Consider the following 22,439-nt stretch of genomic DNA (forward strand, 5'->3'; position numbering starts at 1 on the left):
AACAATAACCTAAACCTCACTCACCACCTCCTGCATCTTTGTTTCCCTTTGGTTCCTGTCAAATGTCGTGTTACTGATGTCCAATCCCTCTGTGATGTCATCGTAATGAAGCGCAAACCCTCTGTTTTGTCTTACAGGAGGACGCTGCCCTGCCTAGAGTAGACCCTGCAGACCAGTTTAAGCCTGTGGTGCCCTTGCCTCATGTGGAGGGGGTGGAGGTCGACCTCAACTCCATCAGACTCAAACATGGTGAGACGCCATCTTTAACATCCCATAAACAAAAGGACCTGACCTTCGACACGTCCTGGTGTGTGTCAATGAGTTTAACTGTGTTTAAACACACAGAGCAGTTTCTGGGGGGTCATCGTTTGCTTCCTGGTTTTTCCTCCATTAGGGCCCAACAACCCTCAGAAGCCGGATCAGCAGGTGATCCAGCAGCAGTACGTGACCTTTAAACCCCACAGTCACGCCTACACCAGCCCCGTCCTGAAGAAAGGCATCCTGGGAAACTTTGAGCCTAAAGAACCGGAGCCTCCGGGGGTCCCTGGTGGTCCAGGAGAGGGGGCCAAACCCTTGGTCCTGGGTCCAGAGTACAAAGATGCCATTCAAGCCTCCATCAAAGAGTTTGGCTTCAACATGGTGGCCAGTGACATGATCTCTCTGGACAGAAGCATCAGTGACATTCGCCATGAAGAGTGAGTCAGACTTATTTAATATTTATGAATAAAAATAAAGAATCAGAATGAATAATTACAGTGCACCACAATGGGGTCAGGGGCTAATAACCAAAAGAGAAAGAAGATATTCACTTAATCAAATGGTTGAACACAGTTTTTACATCTATAAGTGAAAAAGAAGGGTCTTGGTTTACCCTAACCCTGCTGAGGGGCAGAGTGGAGAAAATGAGTGGAAGATTACTGGGGGGGGGGGGGGGGCACCAAAATATTGGGATTTGTTTGGAGCTGATTGGTTAGTAAATAAAATGTTATAATGATCAATTAGAAAATATGAATAAAAAGTGAAAATAAATAAATTATTAATTGGAATTAATATATACTGTACCTAGGATCCTAATACAGGTCTACTACCGACTAATACAGGTCTACTACTTCAGACTAATACAGGTCTACTACTACAGACTAATACAGGTCTACTACCGACTAATACAGGTCTACTACTTCAGACTAATACAGGTCTACTACAGACTGTAGTAGTAGATACAGGTCTACTACAGACTAATACAGGTCTACTACCGACTAATACAGGTCTACTACTTCAGACTAATACAGGTCTACTACTACAGACTAATACAGGTCTACTACCGACTAATACAGGTCTACTACTTCAGACTAATACAGGTCTACTACTACAGACTAATACAGGTCTACTACCGACTAATACAGGTCTACTACCGACTAATACAGGTCTACTACTTCAGACTAATACAGGTCTACTACAGACTGTAGTAGTAGATACAGGTCTACTACAGACTAATACAGGTCTACCACTGACTAATACAGGTCTACTACTACAGACTAATACAGGTCTACTACAGACTGATACAGGTCTACTACAGACTAATACAGGTCTACTACTACAGACTAATACAGATCTACTACAGACTAATACAGGTCTACTACCGACTAATACAGGTCTACTACTACAGACTAATACAGGTCTACTACTACAGACTAATACAGGTCTAATACAGACTAATACAGGTCTACTACTACAGACTAATACAGGTCTACTACCGACTAATACAGGTCTACTACTTCAGACTAATACAGATCTACTACAGACTGTAGTAGTAGATACAGGTCTACTACAGACTAATACAGGTCTACTACCGACTAATACAGGTCTACTACTTCAGACTAATACAGGTCTACTACTACAGACTAATACAGGTCTACTACCGACTAATACAGGTCTACTACTTCAGACTAATACAGGTCTACTACTACAGACTAATACAGGTCTACTACCGACTAATACAGGTCTACTACCGACTAATACAGGTCTACTACTTCAGACTAATACAGGTCTACTACAGACTGTAGTAGTAGATACAGGTCTACTACAGACTAATACAGGTCTACCACTGACTAATACAGGTCTACTACGACAGACTAATACAGGTCTACTACAGACTGATACAGGTCTACTACAGACTAATACAGGTCTACTACTACAGACTAATACAGATCTACTACAGACTAATACAGGTCTACTACCGACTAATACAGGTCTACTACAGACTAATACAGGTCTACTACTACGGACTAATACAGGTCTACTATTACAGATTAATACAGATCTACTACAGACTAATACAGGTCTACTACTACGGACTAATACAGGTCTACTATTACAGATTAATACAGATCTACTACAGACTAATACAGGTCTACTACAGACTAATACAGGTCTACTACTACGGACTAATACAGGTCTACTATTACAGATTAATACAGATCTACTACAGACTAATACAGGTCTACTACAGACTAATACAGGTCTACTACTACAGACTAATACAGGTCTACTACAGACTAATACAGGTCTACTACTACGGACTAATACAGGTCTACTATTACAGATTAATACAGATCTACTACGGACTAATACAGGTCTACTACTACAGATTAATACAGATCTACTACAGACTAATACAGGTCTACTACTACGGACTAATACAGGTCTACTATTACAGACTAATACAGATCTACTACAGACTAATACAGGTCTACTACAGACTAATACAGGTCTACTACTACCGACTAATACAGGTCTACTACAGACTAATACAGATCTACTACAGACTAATACAGGTCTACTACAGACTAATACAGGTCTACTACTACAGACTAATACAGGTCTACTACTACAGACTAATACAGATCTACTACAGACTAATACAGGTCTACTACTACCGACTAATACAGGTCTACTACAGACTAATACAGGTCTACTACTACCGACTAATACAGGTCTACTACCGACTAATACAGGTCTACTACAGACTAATACCGGTCTACTACTACAGACTAATACAGATCAATACAGGTCTACTACTACAGACTATACAGATCTACTACTACAGACTAATACAGATGTACTACAGACTAATACAGGTGTCTTACTACAGACTAATACAGATCTACTACTACGGACTAATACAGGTCTACTACAGACTAATACAGGTCTACTACAGACTAATACAGGTCTACTACTACAGACTAATACCGGTCTACAGACTCATACAGATCTACTACTACAGACTAATACAGGTCTCTTACTACAGACTAATACAGGTCTACTACAGACTAATACAGGTCTACTACTACAGACTAATACAGATCTACTACAGACTAATACAGGTCTACTACTACCGACTAATACAGGTCTACTACAGACTAATACAGGTCTACTACTACCGACTAATACAGGTCTACTACCGACTAATACAGGTCTACTACAGACTAATACAGGTCTACTACTACAGATTAATACAGATCTACTACAGACTAATACAGGTCTACTACTACGGACTAATACAGGTCTACTATTACAGACTAATACAGATCTACTACAGACTAATACAGGTCTACTACCGACTAATACAGGTCTACTACTACCGACTAATACAGGTCTACTACAGACTAATACAGGTCTACTACTACAGACTAATACAGGTCTACTACTACAGACTAATACAGATCTACTACAGACTAATACAGGTCTACTACAGACTAATACAGGTCTACTACTACAGACTAATACAGGTCTACTACTACAGACTAATACAGATCTACTACAGACTAATACAGGTCTACTACTACCGACTAATACAGGTCTACTACAGACTAATACAGGTCTACTACTACCGACTAATACAGATCAATACAGGTCTACTACTACAGACTATACAGATCTACTACTACAGACTAATACAGATGTACTACAGACTAGTACAGGTCTCTTACTACAGACTAATACAGATCTACTACTACGGACTAATACCGGTCTACAGACTAATACAGGTCTACTACTACAGACTAATACCGGTCTACAGACTCATACAGATCTACTACTACAGACTAATACAGGTCTCTTACTACAGACTAATACAGATCTACTACTACAGACTAATACAGATCTACTACAGACTAATACAGGTCTACTACTACCGACTAATACAGGTCTACTACAGACTAATACAGGTCTACTACTACCGACTAATACAGGTCTACTACCGACTAATACAGGTCTACTACAGACTAATACCGGTCTACTACTACAGACTAATACAGATCAATACAGGTCTACTACTACAGACTATACAGATCTACTACTACAGACTAATACAGGTCTCTTACTACAGACTAATACAGATCTACTACTACAGACTAATACCGGTCTACAGACTAATACAGATCTGCTACAGACTAATACAGATCTACTACAGACTAATACAGATCTACTACAGACTAATACAGGTCTACAACAGCCTGAGACTTCCTTTCATAGTTTGGATCATGACCTCTGACTACAGCACACATCCAGTCCTGTCTCCTCTACCTGTCAGTCAGCAGGCTGTTTGAGTTAATATTGACTCCTCTCAGTGTTCTTTGCAGCAGCTCCACCTGACTCACTTTACATTAAACACAGAAACTGTTCGTCTCACAGACTCACTGCCTGCAGACAGACCGAACAAAGATCTGTGAGCTCCATGATATCAGAAACAACAGTAATATTTTCTAAACCACTGGACAAATACTTGAATGAAATATGCACAGATAATGTTTTCAGAACAGATACAAACATTGAAATGTGTCAGACCCTTTTTTAAACTACCTTTCTCTGTGCAGCCACAGACATCTCATGATTTCCTCTTGTCTGTCAGAAAGAGTCTGATTTATTGATTTCTGTCTGATGTGAACAAAACAAATAATACATTCAATGAATGAAGGAAAAACGCTTCTAAAATAAATCGCCCACCCGATCTTTAATCAGTTTTATGTTCACAGTGTTCCTGAGATGAAATAATGAATCATTTATAAAACTATTCATATTCAGAGTTTAACCCTTCATTAGACACATGGACCTGTTGTTCACCTGTAACAAGAGGCTCCCTTTATAAGTGTACTGCACATTTACATCAAGTCAGATGGTTTCTAACCTTCTTACCTCACCTGCTGTGTGTCTCACCTGTCCAGGTGTAAGTACTGGCACTATGACGACAGGCTGCTGACCTCCAGTGTGATAATCGTGTTCCATAATGAAGGCTGGTCTACTTTGATGAGGACAGTCCACAGTGTGATCAAGAGGACTCCCAGGAGATACCTGGCCGAGATCGTCATGATCGACGACTTCAGCAACAAAGGTCAGAGTTCACTACAAACAGATATGAGGGTATAAGACTGAACAACATGTAGTCTCAACCCTAAGGTCAGAGGGCGCTACTAATGTATGTGAAGCATAGTCTGACTGAACCAGCAGAGTAGTGCCTGCTGCTGTTAAACTGATGGAGACTGACGTGTGATTATGGATATATGAGATGTATCTTCACTCTGAGTCAGCTGACCTGTTCAAGGAAGAGGAGACACGAGTTGATCCTGCTTAATCATGACAGACACACTCACTTTACTAAGGTGTCTAACAGGTGGCTCTGCTGGTGATCCACGCAGTCAAATGTAATGCTGTAACATGTAGTATTATATTAATGTGTGTGTGTGTGTCTGTGTGTGTGTGTGTGTGTGTGTGTGTGTGTGTGTGTGTGTGCAGTCCACCTGAAGGAGCGTCTGGAGGACTACATTAAGCAGTGGAACGGTCTGGTGAAACTGTTCAGGAATGAGAAGCGAGAAGGACTGATCCAGGCCCGGAGCATCGGAGCCAAGAAGGCCACTAAAGGACAGGTACCTGATGATGATGATGATGTCACTGCTGCTACACACACACACACACACACACACACACACACACCTGGTACTGCTGTGTCAGTTACTATCAGTGGCTTTACCTTTAACATCTGTTAGGCTGGGTGTCAACCAAAGTGTTTTTGACCAGCTGAAAAGACGAGGCGCTCGCTGGGAGCGCTTAAAAGCGGATTGGGGCGCAGTGTGTTTTCAGCTGAGAGACTGTGGCTGCGTCTGGTTGCTTTAACACAGAGAATCCGGCTTAAGGTAGACTACTTCCTCTGGATGAAAAGAAGGCTGCAGTCTGTAGGGAGGGATGACTGACCTGCAGGAGTGTGTGATTCTGAGGGCTAGTGGTATTCATTTGTCCTCACTGTTGTTCATCACTTGTTCATGAAGAATATGGCAGCTGAGGTCATGGTCCCGCCCCTCCTCCACTGTGATTGGATGGCTGTGACCAGCACAGCCAAACATGCAGCACTCAGTTCAGGAAAGAAGCTCACCGTCACACTGCTGGCATTGCAAAGTTTTAAAAATGTGCTGACAGGGTGTCACGTGGTGTTGGACGAAGATGGCTGCCTGAGGCGAAGCTCCGACTAGCATCTTTCAATTTATCCTGTAGGTGTTGTTCATAGTAGCCATTGAGGCGTGTTTTACACGTACAAACTCGTTTGGTCGCGTAAGATGTCGAAGCAGACCAAGATTGGGGACACTGAAAAGCACTTGTTGCGGTCTCAAAACCCACATCATGATGGCGATGGTAGAGACTCGGGAGGCCCAGAGGCGGGTCAGGTCGGTCAGGATATTGCTAACATCTTTACCGCACTGCAAAAAATATCCAGCGACTTAGCCACCCTTGAGGATATACGTCGAGCCACATCCTCGGTTGAAGGTAAATTAACTTCACTCATATCAGGAATGACGGAAGTGGAGAAGAGGGTGGAATACCTGGAAGAAGCAGACAAACAGCGGGAAGCGGTGCTGGAAGCTAATCCTGTCACCAAGAAAGCAGAGGTGGAGGGTCTCCGGGATTATTTTGAGGATATGGAGAATCGCAACAGACGCAATAATCTACGCTGTGTGGGTGTCCCAGAAGGTAACGAAAATGGGGACATGACGGTGTTTATGCAGAAACTTTTGACATCTGTCTTTGATTGGGATGATACCGTGCAACAACCGGAGATTGACCGGGTGCACAGAGCTCCGATACCGCGACCCAACCCGTGGGAAAGACCGCGAACGATCCTGGTGCGCTTCCGGCGGTCAGCTGACAGAGAGCTTATCCTGCGTACGGCACGGTATAAACCGGATCTGACCTGGGAAGGTAACCGTATTATGATATTCCCGGACTTCTCACCGACCACACAGCTGAAACGGGATAAATTCAGGGAATGTAAGAAGGCTCTGGGGGAGCGCAATATGAAATTCGCTCTCTTATATCCTGCTATCCTGCGAATTGATCACAAAGGGGGGCAGAAGCGTATCTTTATTTTGTCGATCACGCTGATATGGAGGAGGTCAGTGGACTCAGAGGACAGAGGGGGTAAATGGGGAGACAGATATTGGACTACTTCGACAGTGTGCCGGAATGTTTTTTTCCTTTCTCCCCCCTCCCCTCAGTTCCAAGAACTCGTGATTATGAACCAGGTTTTTTTTTTTCAAACAGTGTCCTTCTTATTTATTATTCGTTTGCATTTATAAAATGATGCAGTTGGGCTGTGTGGGGTAAGTCACTGGCTCAGTTAGCACTCATGGACCGTGGGTTGTGTTCTGTTGAGGGGGAAAGCGCAGAGTTAGATGTTATGCGCTATGTTCAGGGGTTTGGATGTGTCAGGCTAGGTGGGGGTTTAACCAGGTTGGGTATAATAAGTATACAGTTGATGGGTGGCTGTTGCACCTGTCCGTTGTTTATGACCGCTAAAAATTACAACTTGCCTGGGACATCCAATTAAGAGGAAAAAGATATTCTCTATTCTGAAATCCAAACATTTGGACGCAGTGTTTTTAGAGGAGACACACCTCTCTGCTGAAGAAGCAGACAAATTAGACTGGGTGAGGGGGGGCAGGGGGCCGACCAGGCCGGCGGAGCCTCTCCAGAGGACGGGCAGTTGTCGGCCGGGCCTCCGACGGGGAACCAGGAACGGGTGTCGGCCGGACCGCCGACGGGGAACCAGAAGCAGGTGTCAGCCGGACCGCCAAAGGAGAACCAGGAGCAGGTGTTGGCCGGACCGCTGACGGAGAACCAGGAACTGGTGTCGGCCGGACCACCGACGGAGAACCAGGATGGGAATCCTCCAGCTGGGCCAGAGGGGGTGTCGGCCGGGACGCCAAAGGGGAACGGGAGCCGACTGGACCCGGGGAGCAGGAGTCGGCAGGGGAGCCGACTGGACCCGGGGAGCAGGAGTCGGCCGAGGAGCCGACCGGAACACAGGAGCAGGAGTCGGCAGAGCCTCCGACCAGTACACAGGAGCAGGAGTCGGCAGGACCTCCGACCAGGACACAGGAGCAGGAGTCGGCAGGACCTCCGACCAGGACACAGGAGCAGGAGTCGGCAGAGCCTCCGACCAGCACACAGAAGCAGGAGTCAGCAGGACCTCCGACCAGTACACAGGAGCAGGAGTCGGCAGGACCTCCGACCGGGACACAGGAGCAGGAGTTACTGGGGAGCTAGGCAATGGAGGCGATGGGGCTCTGGGCAGGGGAGAGGAGCGAGGAGGACGAGAGCCACGATGGCCACGTCTTTTCCTGGTGCCTCCATGGGAGCCAGGAAAAATGGCCAAGCGAGTCCCAGTCCAGGGAGACTGCTCAAAATCTACATCTCCTCTCAGCTCTCTCAAAATGTTGAAAAAATTGAATTTTAACCAAACAATCCAAATCTTCAAAGTCTGCTGGGTCCATGTGTGGCTGGTTCATTCTGTCAGGGTTCAATGTTCCCAAAAAGGTGAGGACCCAGATGCTGATTTAAATGATTTAATAAAACAAAAATCCAACTGAAGAGTCAACAAAAACAGGCAAAACCACAAGGAGCCGGGTAATCCAAAATCCAAAATCCAAAACGAGACATCAGCAAACACAGGAAGACATGCATAAGGTTATCACAGACAGAGACAAAGACAATGTACCAGCACAGAGACAGGGGAGCACAAAGACTAAATAAACTTAGGGGGTGAGGCTAATCAGACACAGGTGAGACAATCAAGGGGCAGGTGAAAACAATCAGGGCACACAATCAAACCAGCGGGAAACACAAAGGCAGGAAGTGAATCAACACGAGAGACAAGGTGACAAAGTAAAACAGGAAATGATCGAACCAAAGAGACACAAATTAAATACTTAACTAAACAAGACTAAATACTGACGAGAACACAGAATAAACTAAATACAGAACTAAATGATGAAAACTCATGACAAGGGACAAAGTGACGAGGTAACACAAGAAATAATAACTGAACACTGAAATACAAGACAAAACCAGAACTAAACTAGAAATTCATGACATGCAGGCTGTACTCTCCTGTTCTATTGGGAGCATTCTAGTTTCGGACCGTGCTTTAGTTAGCCTGGAGGTGCTGCCTTTTAGTGATAGGATCAGAATGTCTAGGTGGATTTAATTCATCTCTTTTGCAAGATTCTGGGTTTAAGGAGGCACTAGGAAACCAAATGAATATGTATATTGAGCTGAATGAACCCACAGCGCCCTCTGCGGGGATTGCCTGGGAAGCCCTGAAAGCTGAGGGGCTTTGTTATTCAGTATGCTTCCTATGAGAAGAAAACAAACGTTGCAAAACAGACTGAAATTGAAGACAAAATTAAGAGGGTGGAGGCAAACTTAAAAAGGAATTGTACCTCTGCGGATCTTAGGGGCCCTATCACAACTAAAATATAATTAAAATTGTATTCTGTCACAGAAGGTGGAGTTCTCACTCTTCAGGATGAGAGAAAAATATTATGAATCAGGGGACAAAGCAGGCAAGTTACTATCTCACTGTTTAAAGCAGAAGGAAGCATCCTCAGTTATCTCGGCCATGAGATCAGAGGAGGGAGAACTTAAAACTAAATAATATGTTTAAAGAGTTTTATGTGAAATTATATACAGCAGACCCACAATTGAATGAAGAAGGTATGGAAACATTTTTTCAAGGATTGGATCTTCCCAGAGTGTCTGAATTACAGAAGGCAGACCTCGATCGCCCAATAACTAGTGAGGGAATTATTGGAGTAATTAAAGGGCTGCCGAATGGCAAGGCCCCAGGCCCAGATGGTTTTACGGCCGAATTCTTTAAATGTTATGCTTCTGGACTCACACCACTACTGCTCAGTCTGTATAAAGAAGCATTTGAGAGGGGGAATTACCAGCTACCTTATCAAAAGCTCTAATTACACTTATTCCTAAAAAAGATACGGATCAATGTGACTGTAAGAATTATCGCCCGATTTCTCTTTTTCCATGAGATACAAACATTTTGTCTAAAGTCGTCGCGAACAGGCTTGAGAAAGTGATGACTTCTCTGGTGCATGAAGATCAAGTGGGTTTTATTCAGAAACGTGACTCATCAGACAATATTAGGCGCTTTGTTAATATTATGTGGGCAGCTGAAAAAGCGTTTGATAGGGTAGAATGGAGATTCATGTTTAAGACTCTAGAAGTTTTTGGCTTTGGAGAATCCTTCATCAAGTGGCTGTGTTTATTATATAATCGGCCAGAGGCAGCAGTACAAACTAATGGATATATTTCTTCACATTTTAAATTGGGGAGAGATAGCAGCTCTCTAGCAGCTGCAATTAGAGGCGATGATAACTTTCGTGGGGTGACATCTAATAGTCTACACCCTCACTGCTGAACACAACTGATAACTTCTCAAAGTTCTCCGGATACAAGGTTAATTGGGATAAATCAGAAGCTTTACCTTTGACCAAGTACTGTCCGACTACACTCTTCCAAGCGTGCAGATTCAGATGGCCCAAGCAGGGGTTAAAATATTTGGGTATTCTTTCCCCCCTGAATTGGGTACAGTTGTTAAAGTGAACTTTGACCCATTAATACAGAGACTGGATATTGATGTTAAACGGTGGGCCTCATTGTACCTGTCCTTATGGGGAAAAGCAAATGTAATTAAAATGAACTGCTTCACCCGATTCATTATTTGCTTCACTCTCTCCCATTAGAAATGTCACTCAGTTACTTTAAGAGACTGGACAGCATATTTAAAGAATTTCTCTGGAATGGAAAAGACCACGTATGAATATGAGGAAATTACAGGAGCCAGTTAGTGGTGGCCTAGAGTTTCCAAATTTAATGTATTATTATTATGCGTTTGGCCTGAGGCATTTAGCGCACTGGGTTTTGCCTCCGGACAGAGCACCCCCGTGGTACAATATAGAGCAGTCGCTTTCGACTCCGTTCCCTCTACTTCACTGCTTGTCCACCGATCCAACTAAACAAATGAAGGCTCACCCTGTTATAGCTCATCTCCAGAAAGTTTGGAGGTGGGTTTCGAGACGGGTAGAGTTTGATCCCTATTTAAATGAGACCTCCAGTATTTGGCGTAATCCTAAATTGAAAATTGACAAAAAAAACGTTTGTTTGGAAAGAGTGGGCGGACAGAGGCATTCTTAGGTTAGAAAATGTATACAGCAACCAAACACAGAAATCATTTGATGAGCTAAAACAACAATATGATTTACCTAAAACTCAATTCTGGAGATATCTGCAATTACGCCACGCTCTGCAAACAACCTTTATGTCAAAGTTGAATTCCCCAAGGCCAGCAGATAAGTTAAATACAATTCTCCAGGTACTGGGTGGAGGTCATGAAACAGCTAAATATTATAACATGCTGATGGAATGTGGAGGGGATGGAGGGGTAGCGGCTCTCAAACTCTCCTGGGGAAAGAGATTTGGGGGTATCATATAATGAGCAGGAGAGGGCTGAGATCTGTGGCAACTCCCGAATAATGTCGAGGGACCTGAGGGTGAAGCTTATTCAATGTAAAATTTTCACCACTTTTATTGGACCCCGGGTCGGCTTTTCAGGCTTGGTTTAAAAGACCCCCCTATTTGCTGGAAGTGTAATATGGATGAAAGTATACTGGTACATGCATTATGGTCATGCCCTAAGATTAATCAATATTGGAAGAAGGTTCACTGTTACATTGCAATTTGTGTTCTGCCCCAAGTTATTTATATTAGGAGACAGTAAAGTGTTGTCCACCATCCAACAACCATTGGAACACTGGATACAGACTGCTATTATGATTGGACGACAAATCATTCTCAGGAACTGGAAAAAACCCGGCGAACCACCTGTTCAGGATTGGATGTCTAAATTAAGCAATGTTGCGGCATATGAAAGAATGACCTATAGGATGCAGGTCAGGACAGAAAAATACCATCTGACGTGGGGCATGAACCTCGCTGCCCTTATAAAGCCAGACCTGGGGGGAGCTAGAGGCTGGGTGTTCACCCATAGGGCCCGGCTGGTTTCAGGCTGAAACAACAACAAGGAGCTGCTGCGGAGTCCTAAGAAGTGTTTCACCTGGCGACATTATAGTTCTGCAGTGGTACTTCAATGTCCACATGGGCAATGACAGAGACACCTGTAGGGGGATAAACGGCCTGCCTTATCTGAACCCCAGTGATACTTTGTCACTGGACTTCTGTACTGCTCATGGATTGTCCATAACAAACACGGCGTTAGAGCATAGGGTGACTTGTAAGTGTACTTGGTACCAGAGCTCCGAGGAGCCAGCTGAGGCGATTTTGGGCATCAGAGTAAGGTGCCTCCTGGGCACCTCACTGTGGAGGTTTTTCTGGGCATTTCTGGGCTTGTTGCAGGGATTATATCTATCTATATGGTTGAACTATATTGAATTGAATCCACAGACTGACATCAACTTACACAGGAACACACACATCAGGTGATTGTGTGTGTGTTTGTTCTGCAGGTGCTGATCTACCTGGATGCTCACTGTGAGGTTGGAACCAACTGGTACACCCCTCTGGTTGCTCCTATATCAAAAGACAGGTAACACACACACACACACACACACACACACACACACACACACACACGTGATATGCTTTCAAGGAGAGTTGATTTTATAAAGGCTGACAGTCATCCAGCAGAGAGTGTCTACAGACTGTTTATTGAATCATATCTTTATATTTCAGCTCAATTCTTCCCTTTAGCCTAGTTTAACCCCACAGAGATCCCAGCTTAGACCCAACAGAGCCTAGTTTAAACCCCACAGAGATCCCAGCTTAGACCCAACAGAGCCTAGTTTAACCCCACAGAGAGCCCAGCTTAGGCCCAACAGAGCCTAGTTTAAACCCCACAGAGATCCCAGCTTAGGCCCAACAGAGCCCAGTTCAAACCCCACAGAGAGCCCAGCTTAGGCCCGACAGAGTCTAGTTTAAACCCCACAGAGATCCCAGCTTAGGCCCAACAGAGCCCAGTTCAAACCCCACAGAGAGCCCAGCTTATGCCCAACAGAGCCCAGTTTAAACCCCACAGACATCCCAGCGTAGGCCCGACAGAGTCTAGTTCAAACCCCACAGAGAGCCCAGCTTAGGCCCGACAGAGCCTATTTCAAACCCCACAGAGATCTCAGCTTAGGCCCGACAGAGCCTAGTTCAAACCCCACAGAGATCCCAGCTTAGGCCCGACAGAGCCTAGTTCAAACCCCACAGAGATCCCAGCTCGGGTCCAGCAGAGCCCAGTTGAAACCCCACAGAGAGCCCAGCTTAGGCCCAACAGAGCCCAGTTCAAACCCCACAGAGAGCCCAGCTTATGCCCGACAGAGCCTAGTTTAAACCCCACAGACATTCCAGCGTAGGCCCGACAGAGTCTAGTTCAAACCCCACAGAGAGCCCAGCTTAGGCCCAACAGAGCCTAGTTTAAACCCCACAGAGAGCCCAGCTTAGGCCCAACAGAGCCTAGTTTAAACCCCACAGAGAGCCCAGCTTAGGCCCAACAGAGTCTAGTTTAAACCCCACAGAGAGCCCAGCTTAGGCCCGACAGAGCCTAGTTCAAACCCCACAGAGATCTCAGCTTAGACCCAACAGAGCCTAGTTCAAACCCCACAGAGATCCCAGCTTAGGCCCGACAGAGCCTAGTTCAAACCCCACAGAGATCCCAGCTCGGGTCCAGCAGAGCCCAGGTGAAACCCCACAGAGAGCCCAGCTTATGCCCGACAGAGCCTAGTTTAAACCCCACAGACATCCCAGCGTAGGCCCGACAGAGTCTAGTTCAAACCCCACAGAGAGCCCAGCTTAGGCCCAACAGAGCCTAGTTTAAACCCCACAGAGAGCCCAGCTTAGGCCCAACAGAGCCTAGTTTAAACCCCACAGAGAGCCCAGCTTAGGCCCAACAGAGTCTAGTTTAAACCCCACAGAGAGCCCAGCTTAGGCCCGACAGAGCCTAGTTCAAACCCCACAGAGATCTCAGCTTAGACCCAACAGAGCCTAGTTCAAACCCCACAGAGATCCCAGCTTAGGCCCGACAGAGCCTAGTTCAAACCCCACAGAGATCCCAGCTCGGGTCCAGCAGAGCCCAGGTGAAACCCCACAGAGAGCCCAGCTTAGGCCCAACAGAGCCTAGTTTAAACCCCACAGAGATCCCAGCTTAGGCCCAACAGAGCCCAGTTGAAACCCCACAGAGAGCCCAGCTTAGGCCCGACAGAGTCTAGTTCAAACCCCACAGAGATCTCAGCTTAGGCCCGACGGAGCCTAGTTCAAACCCCACAGAGATCTCAGCTTAGGCCCGACGGAGCCTAGTTCAAACCCCACAGAGATCCCAGCTTAGGCCCGACAGAGCCTAGTTCAAACCCCACAGAGATCCCAGCTCGGGTCCAGCAGAGCCCAGGTGAAACCCCACAGAGATCCCAGCTTAGGCCCGACAGAGCCTAGTTCAAACCCCACAGAGATCCCAGCTCGGGTCCAGCAGAGCCCAGGTGAAACCCCACAGAGATCCCAGCTTAGGCCCCACAGAGCCTAGTTTAAACCCCACAGAGATCCCAGCTTAGTCACAACAGAGCCCAGTTGAAACCCCACAGAGATCCCAGCTTAGTCACAACAGAGCCCAGTTGAAACCCCACAGAGATCCCAGCTTAGGCCCGACAGAGCCCAGTTGAAACCCCACAGAGAGCCCAGCTTAGGCCCAACAGAGCCTAGTTGAAACCCCACAGAGATCCCAGCTTAGGCCCAACAGAGCCCAGTTGAAACCCCACAGAGATCCCAGCTCGGGTCCAGTAGAGCCCAGGTGAAACCCCACAGAGATCCCAGCTTAAACCAAGTAAAGAGCCTTTATTAAACTAAACAGATAGCTCAGCTAAAACCCCAGTTTAATTACATAGAAAGCCCATCTTAAACCCAAGAAAGAGCTCGCCTTAAAGACCCATTTTGCAACATACAGAGAGTCCAGTTTACTGTGCCTCTGATAGTCTATATAGATGGTAATGTATGGAGCCCCAGCAGGGTGGAGATGAGGACGGGCTGGCTCGGGGAGCTTGGGACTGGAGTCTGCTGTGGAAGCGAGTCCCTTTGGGCCACAGAGAGAAGGCCAATAGAAAACACACCACGCAGCCCTACCGGTACTCACACTGCAGAGAGCTGGCAGTATGCTAACCATACGTCTCTGTGCACTGCTATCTGTGTCTGCCTTTTTGTCCTGCATGTACTTCACCACCACACCCCCCATGTATTCTGTTTGCATGCCCCACCTCTGTCAGAACGGTGTGTACGGTGCCTCTCGTCGACAGCATAGATGGCGACAGTTACTCCATTCAGTCCCAGGGTGGAGGAGACAAGGACAACTTTGCTAGAGGTGCCTGGGACTGGAGCATGCTCTGGAATAGAGTTCCTCTGGGCGACAGAGAAAAAAAACTCAGAAAGACTCGCACTGAGCCATATAGGTACGTAAAACAAACGCCCACTGACTGATGTGGACAGGGTCAGCTCAGAGACAAACACTTGCAAACTACAGTAAACTGGTTGTTGTCTTACTGGTTGTTGTTGTCCAGTCTGTCTACCTCAGTGGGATTTACTCTCACGTCTCCTGTCAGTCTGACTCTGTGATGTGTTCAGTGTAACTAACTGACGGGTCTTTGAACAGTATTAGATCAATGCCCGCTGGAACATATTTTGAGTTGGGGGTGCTGTACTTGGAGATGAGCTGGGGAGGTGTGGGGGCCTGGGTGTGACGAGTAAAACTCATGAGAGCACCACTTACAACTGGCTCTGACAAAAGGGCCGGCACCACCATAATTACCAGCCAAATCAACCACCACACACAACATCACAAGTGCATAGAGATTAAATTCATTATAAATTGACCAATCAAGACAACCATTAGCCTCAGCCTGGAATACTCATAAGTGATGTGATATACGATGAATACCGTACTTGACAAAAATAAATGACTTGAGACTCGACTTGGACTTGAGGCACGATGACTCGGATGACTTGCGTGTGTTCATTAGTTTGAATGTTAGCTGTTAAATATAAAACGATATAATTCAATGTTATCAAGTTTCTGTCGAACTATCAAGTATGTACGCAGCGCAAACAAGAATCATCAGTCGTACTCGTTACTCCTCAACACGGTCTCAGAGCAGACCGTCATCATGGCTGCGTCTGTGCCGAGATAACACAGATACAATTCACTGTCACTTTTTGAGCAGGTTATATAAACTGGTCAATAATATCATTATGAGACGAGCTGCTAACACCTTGTGTTTTCTCTTTATAAAGAGCAGATACTACAGGTCAGAGGGCTGGATCTTGGGTGGAAAAAGTGACTTGACTTGCCTTAACTAAGGACTCGACTTGACTTGACATAACCTGTGACTTGACTTGCCCCAGAAAAAATGACTCGAGACTTGCATGGGACTTGAGCAAAGGTGACTTACTGACGTACTGTTTCACATGGTGATTTGGCCCCTTTACACACGCCTCCCAACATCTGGAGCTGAAGGTGCAGTCGCTCTGTGTCTAGCCTTTTGGGAAGCTGAAGAGACGGCGCGTCAAGTTCCAATGATACCTGCATCAATTATTGTCTTCTCCCTGAATGCTGCTGTTTTCATTCCGCTCTGGTCGAATCTCTTGGCTGAGTTCAGACTGAACCACATCTACAGCTTTATAAAACTCAGCTCTCCATTTAAGTTAACCTGTTGCCTGTGACAACCCTTCAGGGCCTGCTTGGTGATAACGGGCAGGTGTTCTGCTTACCCTGGGCTCAGTATATGGCATCTTCAGGCCATGCTGGGTGGTGCACACTTTCACCTTGTCTACCTTTTCAGCCACAACGATGTCATCTCTCAGAGCCCCTAATCTGACCTGGAGCAGGTTCACACACTTGAACACATCAAGATCACTTGACTTTTAGCTCTTCGGGGTCCTTGCCCGAGTTTCACAGGGCACGAAAAGAGCTTTACAGCAGAGGAGGCCGAAAAGTGTTCGGCCCTTGAGTGCCTGTTTGTGTAGTCCAGATATTCTCGCCCTTGCATCCCCTCGTACCCTTCTATCATCCTTTAAGCTTCCCAGTGTGGCCAGTACAGTAGTATACGTTGAGCAACAGCGCTGAATCGCTTTGGTTCGCACATACCATCTCGTTGGGCATAAGCCTAAAATGTTGACAATGACGTTATCACAGCCAAAGAGTGTTGGCATCTTAAGAGTAATCCTTCAGCCACTAGGCTCACCTCACGAGCGACTTCTTGTAGCACAAGATCCAGGGAGTGGTTGTTGTAATGAACATACAAAGACTGGGGGCATATTTCCTTGAGGCACGCCTGAACACTGGACAAGTGTTTCTGCAGTTGTGTCAGGGCTCGTGTAAAATCCTACAAACTCAGTGAGACTCAAGGTTGCTGTCAACAATCTGATATCTGTGGTGCTGTCGGCTGTCAGTCCATAGAACGGGCAGTATGATGCATGGCTAACGACATCTCTTTGAACAGCATTAGCAAAGTGTTCGATTATGTCATTCTGTATAGTGTCAGACATCCAATTATCCCTCCTCATTATCCACTCTCTCTCCTTTGGTAAATTGTAGGTCCGTTCCAGCATCAGCTCATAGAGTACACCGTCACGAGTTGTGTCACCCCTTTTGTCCCAGAAATGCTGGAGTACGAAACAATATCTCCAGTACATTCCTTGTGATTTGCTGGTCTTTGGCTGCAACATCAGAGAGCAGAGTTATTTTACTGAGAATAACCTCGGCATCCTCTATCTTACCAAAACCTGGCAAAAACCCCTGGACTATTTTCCACTTAACCAAACAACCCCGACTGGAAATCATTACTTGGACAAACCACGCCAGGACTGTCGTGGTGGCGGAATTGTTGTCCTCCACCGTCAACACATAAGAATCAGTCTGACTACCATCCAACCCCCATTCTCATTCGAACACCTAACCCTCAAACTCCCTGGTCATTTGAACTATCTACCGACCCCCCAAACCTAACCCCCCTTTTCTTTCAGACCTATCTGAATTTCTCACACAACTCTGCTTCATCTCACCTTCCATCCTGCTCCTGGGTGACTTTAATATCCACATCGACTCCACAGACTGCAAATTAGCCATAGAATTTCTGACATACATAAATGCTTCAACCTCACACAACACATCAACTTCCCCACCCACAACCGCGGCCACATTCTTGACCTGGTCTGCTCTACAGGAATCAGCATCAACCAGCTCTCCAGCTCCGACCTCACCATCTCTCTCTTTTATTTTTATTAGAGCACGTTGTTATACAGTTACATATTAACAGCCCACACATCTATGTGTGCAATGTACATCCATACAGGTATATGTGCAGTTAGGTCTTAGTGCCCTCTTTTTGTTTTTTTAGAACATATAACAATAGTAGATTAAAGAACAGATATAAATGTAAGAAACAAAATACAAATGAAGAAAAATAAACTAAAATGTAAACAAAAGTAAATAAATATCCCCCCCCACCCTACTCAACCTTGCCCTTCCGTCTATTCACTACTTTGTTGGAGTAAAGGGGTGTGAGATAATGAATGAAAGGTGACCACGCTTTTTCAAAGTATGCAAGTTTATCCATAAGAGTACATCTTATTCTTTCTAAGTGGAGTGTTTTGTGAGGTCACTAAGCCACATCTTCGTGGTGGGTGCTTCTTTCTTTTTCCAACGCATGAGAAGTAACTTCTTTGCAATGATAAGACTATAGGAGAGGAAACATTGCTGGGAGTTGTTTCATGTTTTAACATCATCTGACATTCCCAGAATAATAATGAGTGCTTTAGGCTCTAACTGTATGCAAAGTATTTTAGATATTAAACTGAAGATATTAAACCAATAGATCTTAACCTTGGGACATAGAGCAAAGCTGTGAAGCAACGTGTCGTCTGCTACGAGGCATCTGTCACATGTAGGGGACATCTCAGGGTATATTCTATGTAACCTCTCCGTAGAGTACTGAAGACGGTGTAGAATTTTAAATTGAATTAGGCAGTGCCTAGCATTAGTAGAGCATCGATGAGTGTGTTCCAAACTCTCTTCCCATAGAGTGCACATCTCGTCCTCCCATTTTGTTTTCATTAGAGTGGAATTCACTGGGCTGATAGATTGCAGGGAGTCATATATATGAGATATCGATTTTTCTGAGCAAGACATGAGCGGAGACATCTATCGAGACAAGAGCCTGTGAAGGTCTCAAAATTTTGCAGATGTGTTCTTAGATAGTCTCTTATTTGCACTTATCTAAAGAAACTACTTCCTGGTAGATTATATTTACTCTGTAACTGTGTAAAGGACGCAAATATGCCTTTAATGTATAAGTCTCCTATTGTATGGATGCCTACATTCTTCCGTAGATTAAAAGTATTATCCAGAATGGATGGTGGAAAGGTTCCCAGTGATAGGTAGTGCATAAAATATGGGTTTCAACTCAAAGTGTGACTTCATTTGTTTCCAAATGCGCACTGTAGTGTGGATCATCACATTGCAAATATATAAAGATTTCTCAATAGTGTAAGGTGCCAGAAGGATGGCATGCCTCTTGTTCCAAGTCAAGCCAGTTTGGTGGGGTTGCTGTGTCATCCAGCCACTATGCCATAATCCTAATTTGTGAAGCCCAATAATATGATACAAAATTCGGGAGTGCCAAGCCCCCTTCTATTTTAGATTTGCAAAGGTGTTTCTTGCCAATTCTATGAGTTTTGTAGTCCCATAGGAAAGGGAGCACAATCGAGTCTTTTGTTCTAAAGAAGGATTTGGGAAGAAACACTGGGATGTTCTGAAATAAGAACAGTAACTGGGGCAAAAATCTTTTTAATAGCGTTGACTCTGCCCAGAATGATATTGGCAGGGTCTTCCAAAACTGTATGTTTGACTGTAATTTAGACAACAGTGGTGGAAAATTCTCCTTAAATAAAGAGGAGTGGAACTTTGTATTCTGAATTCCTAAATATGTGAATTTCTCTGGAGATATACTAAAAGGGAGGTTCTGTAACCAGGAAATGTTCTGCACATGCTCGGGCATTAGCTCACTTTTATTCCAATTTATTCTAGAACCGGAGAAGGTCCCGAATGAATTGATTTTATCGAGTATCTGCGGAATCGTGACTTGTGGCTGAGAGATAAATAACAAAACATCATCAGCATATAATGAAATTTTATTTATAGATTTTTGTGTATTATAACCATGAATGAAAGGGTCTGAGCGGATACTCTCAGCAAGGGGTTCGATTGCTACAGCAAAAATCAAGGGAGATAGAGGGCATCCTTGTCTCGTTCCTTTATAGCTTAAAACGGGGGAACAATATTTGATTTGTGAGTATCTGTGCACACGGGTTGTTATCGAAAAGCTTCACCATTGAAATACATTTTTGTCCAACATTAAATCTCTTTAAAATTTCAAACAGATAAGGCCGCTCGACTTGGTCAAATGTCTTCTCTGCATCGAGTGACAGAATGGCTAGCTCTTCCTTCAGTCTGTAAGTAGAATACAGGATGTTAAATCATCGCCTAAGGTTAAAAAATAATTTCTACCTGGCATAAAACCAGTCTGGTCTCAATGCACTCATTTATCTAAAAAGGGGCTCAATCTATTAGCCAAAATTTCAGAAAATAATTTCCCATCCTGATCCCTCCTCTTCTGGGTCCTTACCCTTTTTGTGTATCACTGTAATGACTGCTTCTGTTAAGGTAGGAGGTAGGACACCATCAATGTGGGCGTGAGTGAACACTTTATGTAGATATGGGGAGAGAGCTTCGTTAAATTGTTCATACAGCTCACCTGGAAGGCCATCGGGGCCTGGGGCTTTATGTGCTGGCTTTCTTAACTTAACAGAAATTTCAGAGTTCAGCTCAGCTGACTCATTTTCATCTAATTGGGAGAGATTGCATTTATCTAAGAAATCCTGCATAGCCATATAGTCTGTATCATTGTTGGAAGTGTACAAGTTTTTATAAAATTGGAGAAATCGATCATTAATGTCTTTGGGTTTCATCAGAATCTCACCTTTATCAGATTTAATTTTATGTATTGTGCGATCATTTTCCTGTGTGGCTTGTCATTAAAGTCAAAATATTGGTATATAAAAATGCCTTACTAATCCTAGCTGAGAGTATCTTGTTATATTCATATTTTAAGGCAGATATTTTTTATGCAATTCATGGGGAGGAGTCTGGGCATTCTCTTTGTCCAGAAGGTTCATTTGGTTGTCTAATTCAAGTAATCTTCTTTTTCCTTCTAGATGCTTCAAATGAAATAATAGAGCCTCTCAGAAACGCTTTGAACGCCTCCCAGAGAATAGAAGGGGCGGTTTCTGAATTATCATTAGTATCAAAATAGAGGGATATCTGAGCTCCTAATAACAGAGGGTTGAGCCTCCAGTTCGTCTGCGGTTTCACCATCTTTTGAATATTCAGAGCGCACGTAAGAGCGCTGTGATCTGAGATCACAATGTTGTGGTATTTTGCATTACGGCATATGGCATCAGTTTTGCATGTATGAGAAAATAATCCATCCTGCTGTATGAGTTATGCGTAGCCGAGTAAAAGGAGTATTCTCTTAGCGATTAGCGATTCTCCAAATGTCAGACAAATTAGTTTTATTGATAAATGTGTTAAGAAAGACACTCGGATTTCTTTTCTCTATTCTGCAGGTGGAAGATCTTTCTAAGCATGGGTCTAACACGCAGCTGAAGTCCCCTGTGATAACTACACTTGATTGGGATAAGAGACATTACCTTCTGACAGAATGATGGGTTGTCTATATCCGGTGCATATATGTTCAGTACGGTGAGAGGTGTAGAACAGATTTCCCCAGGCACAATCAAAAGCGACCTTCCTTATCGGATATTGTGTCTTTGTGAATGAAGGGAAGGCCTTTCCTTGTTGCTGTACCTCTTGCTTTAACATTAAATGATGAATGGTATACATTATTGATCCACTTACACCTTAATCTGATATGAGAGTCCTTTTTCAGATGGGTTTCTTCTTTCTTGTAAGAATATCGATTTTGGTGCAAACGATTTCAGAT

At 44.5% G+C, this 22,439-nt stretch overlaps 1 protein-coding gene across 2 annotated transcripts in view; it reads left to right on the forward strand.

The window, feature by feature from the left end:
• Positions 1-22,439, forward strand: part of LOC138604945 (N-acetylgalactosaminyltransferase 7-like) — a 35,881-nt gene that overhangs the window by 1,885 nt on the left and 11,557 nt on the right. Inside the window, exons 3-8 of one of the 2 annotated variants that reach the window (XM_069676983.1) lie at positions 163-249; positions 395-695; positions 5,223-5,389; positions 5,791-5,921; positions 12,867-12,946; positions 15,651-15,833. In XM_069676983.1, the coding sequence (XP_069533084.1) occupies positions 163-249; positions 395-695; positions 5,223-5,389; positions 5,791-5,921; positions 12,867-12,946; positions 15,651-15,833 (949 nt within the window). Of the gene's footprint in view, positions 1-137; positions 250-394; positions 696-5,222; positions 5,390-5,790; positions 5,922-12,866; positions 12,947-15,650; positions 15,834-22,439 lie in introns of both variants that reach the window. The other variant, XM_069676981.1, reaches the window with a different exon arrangement.

This window comes from Semicossyphus pulcher, unplaced genomic scaffold (assembly GCF_022749685.1).
Source record: "Semicossyphus pulcher isolate SPU_LCO1_2020_fin unplaced genomic scaffold, fSemPul1.0.p SCAF_27, whole genome shotgun sequence".
Lineage (NCBI taxonomy): Eukaryota > Metazoa > Chordata > Actinopteri > Labriformes > Labridae > Semicossyphus > Semicossyphus pulcher.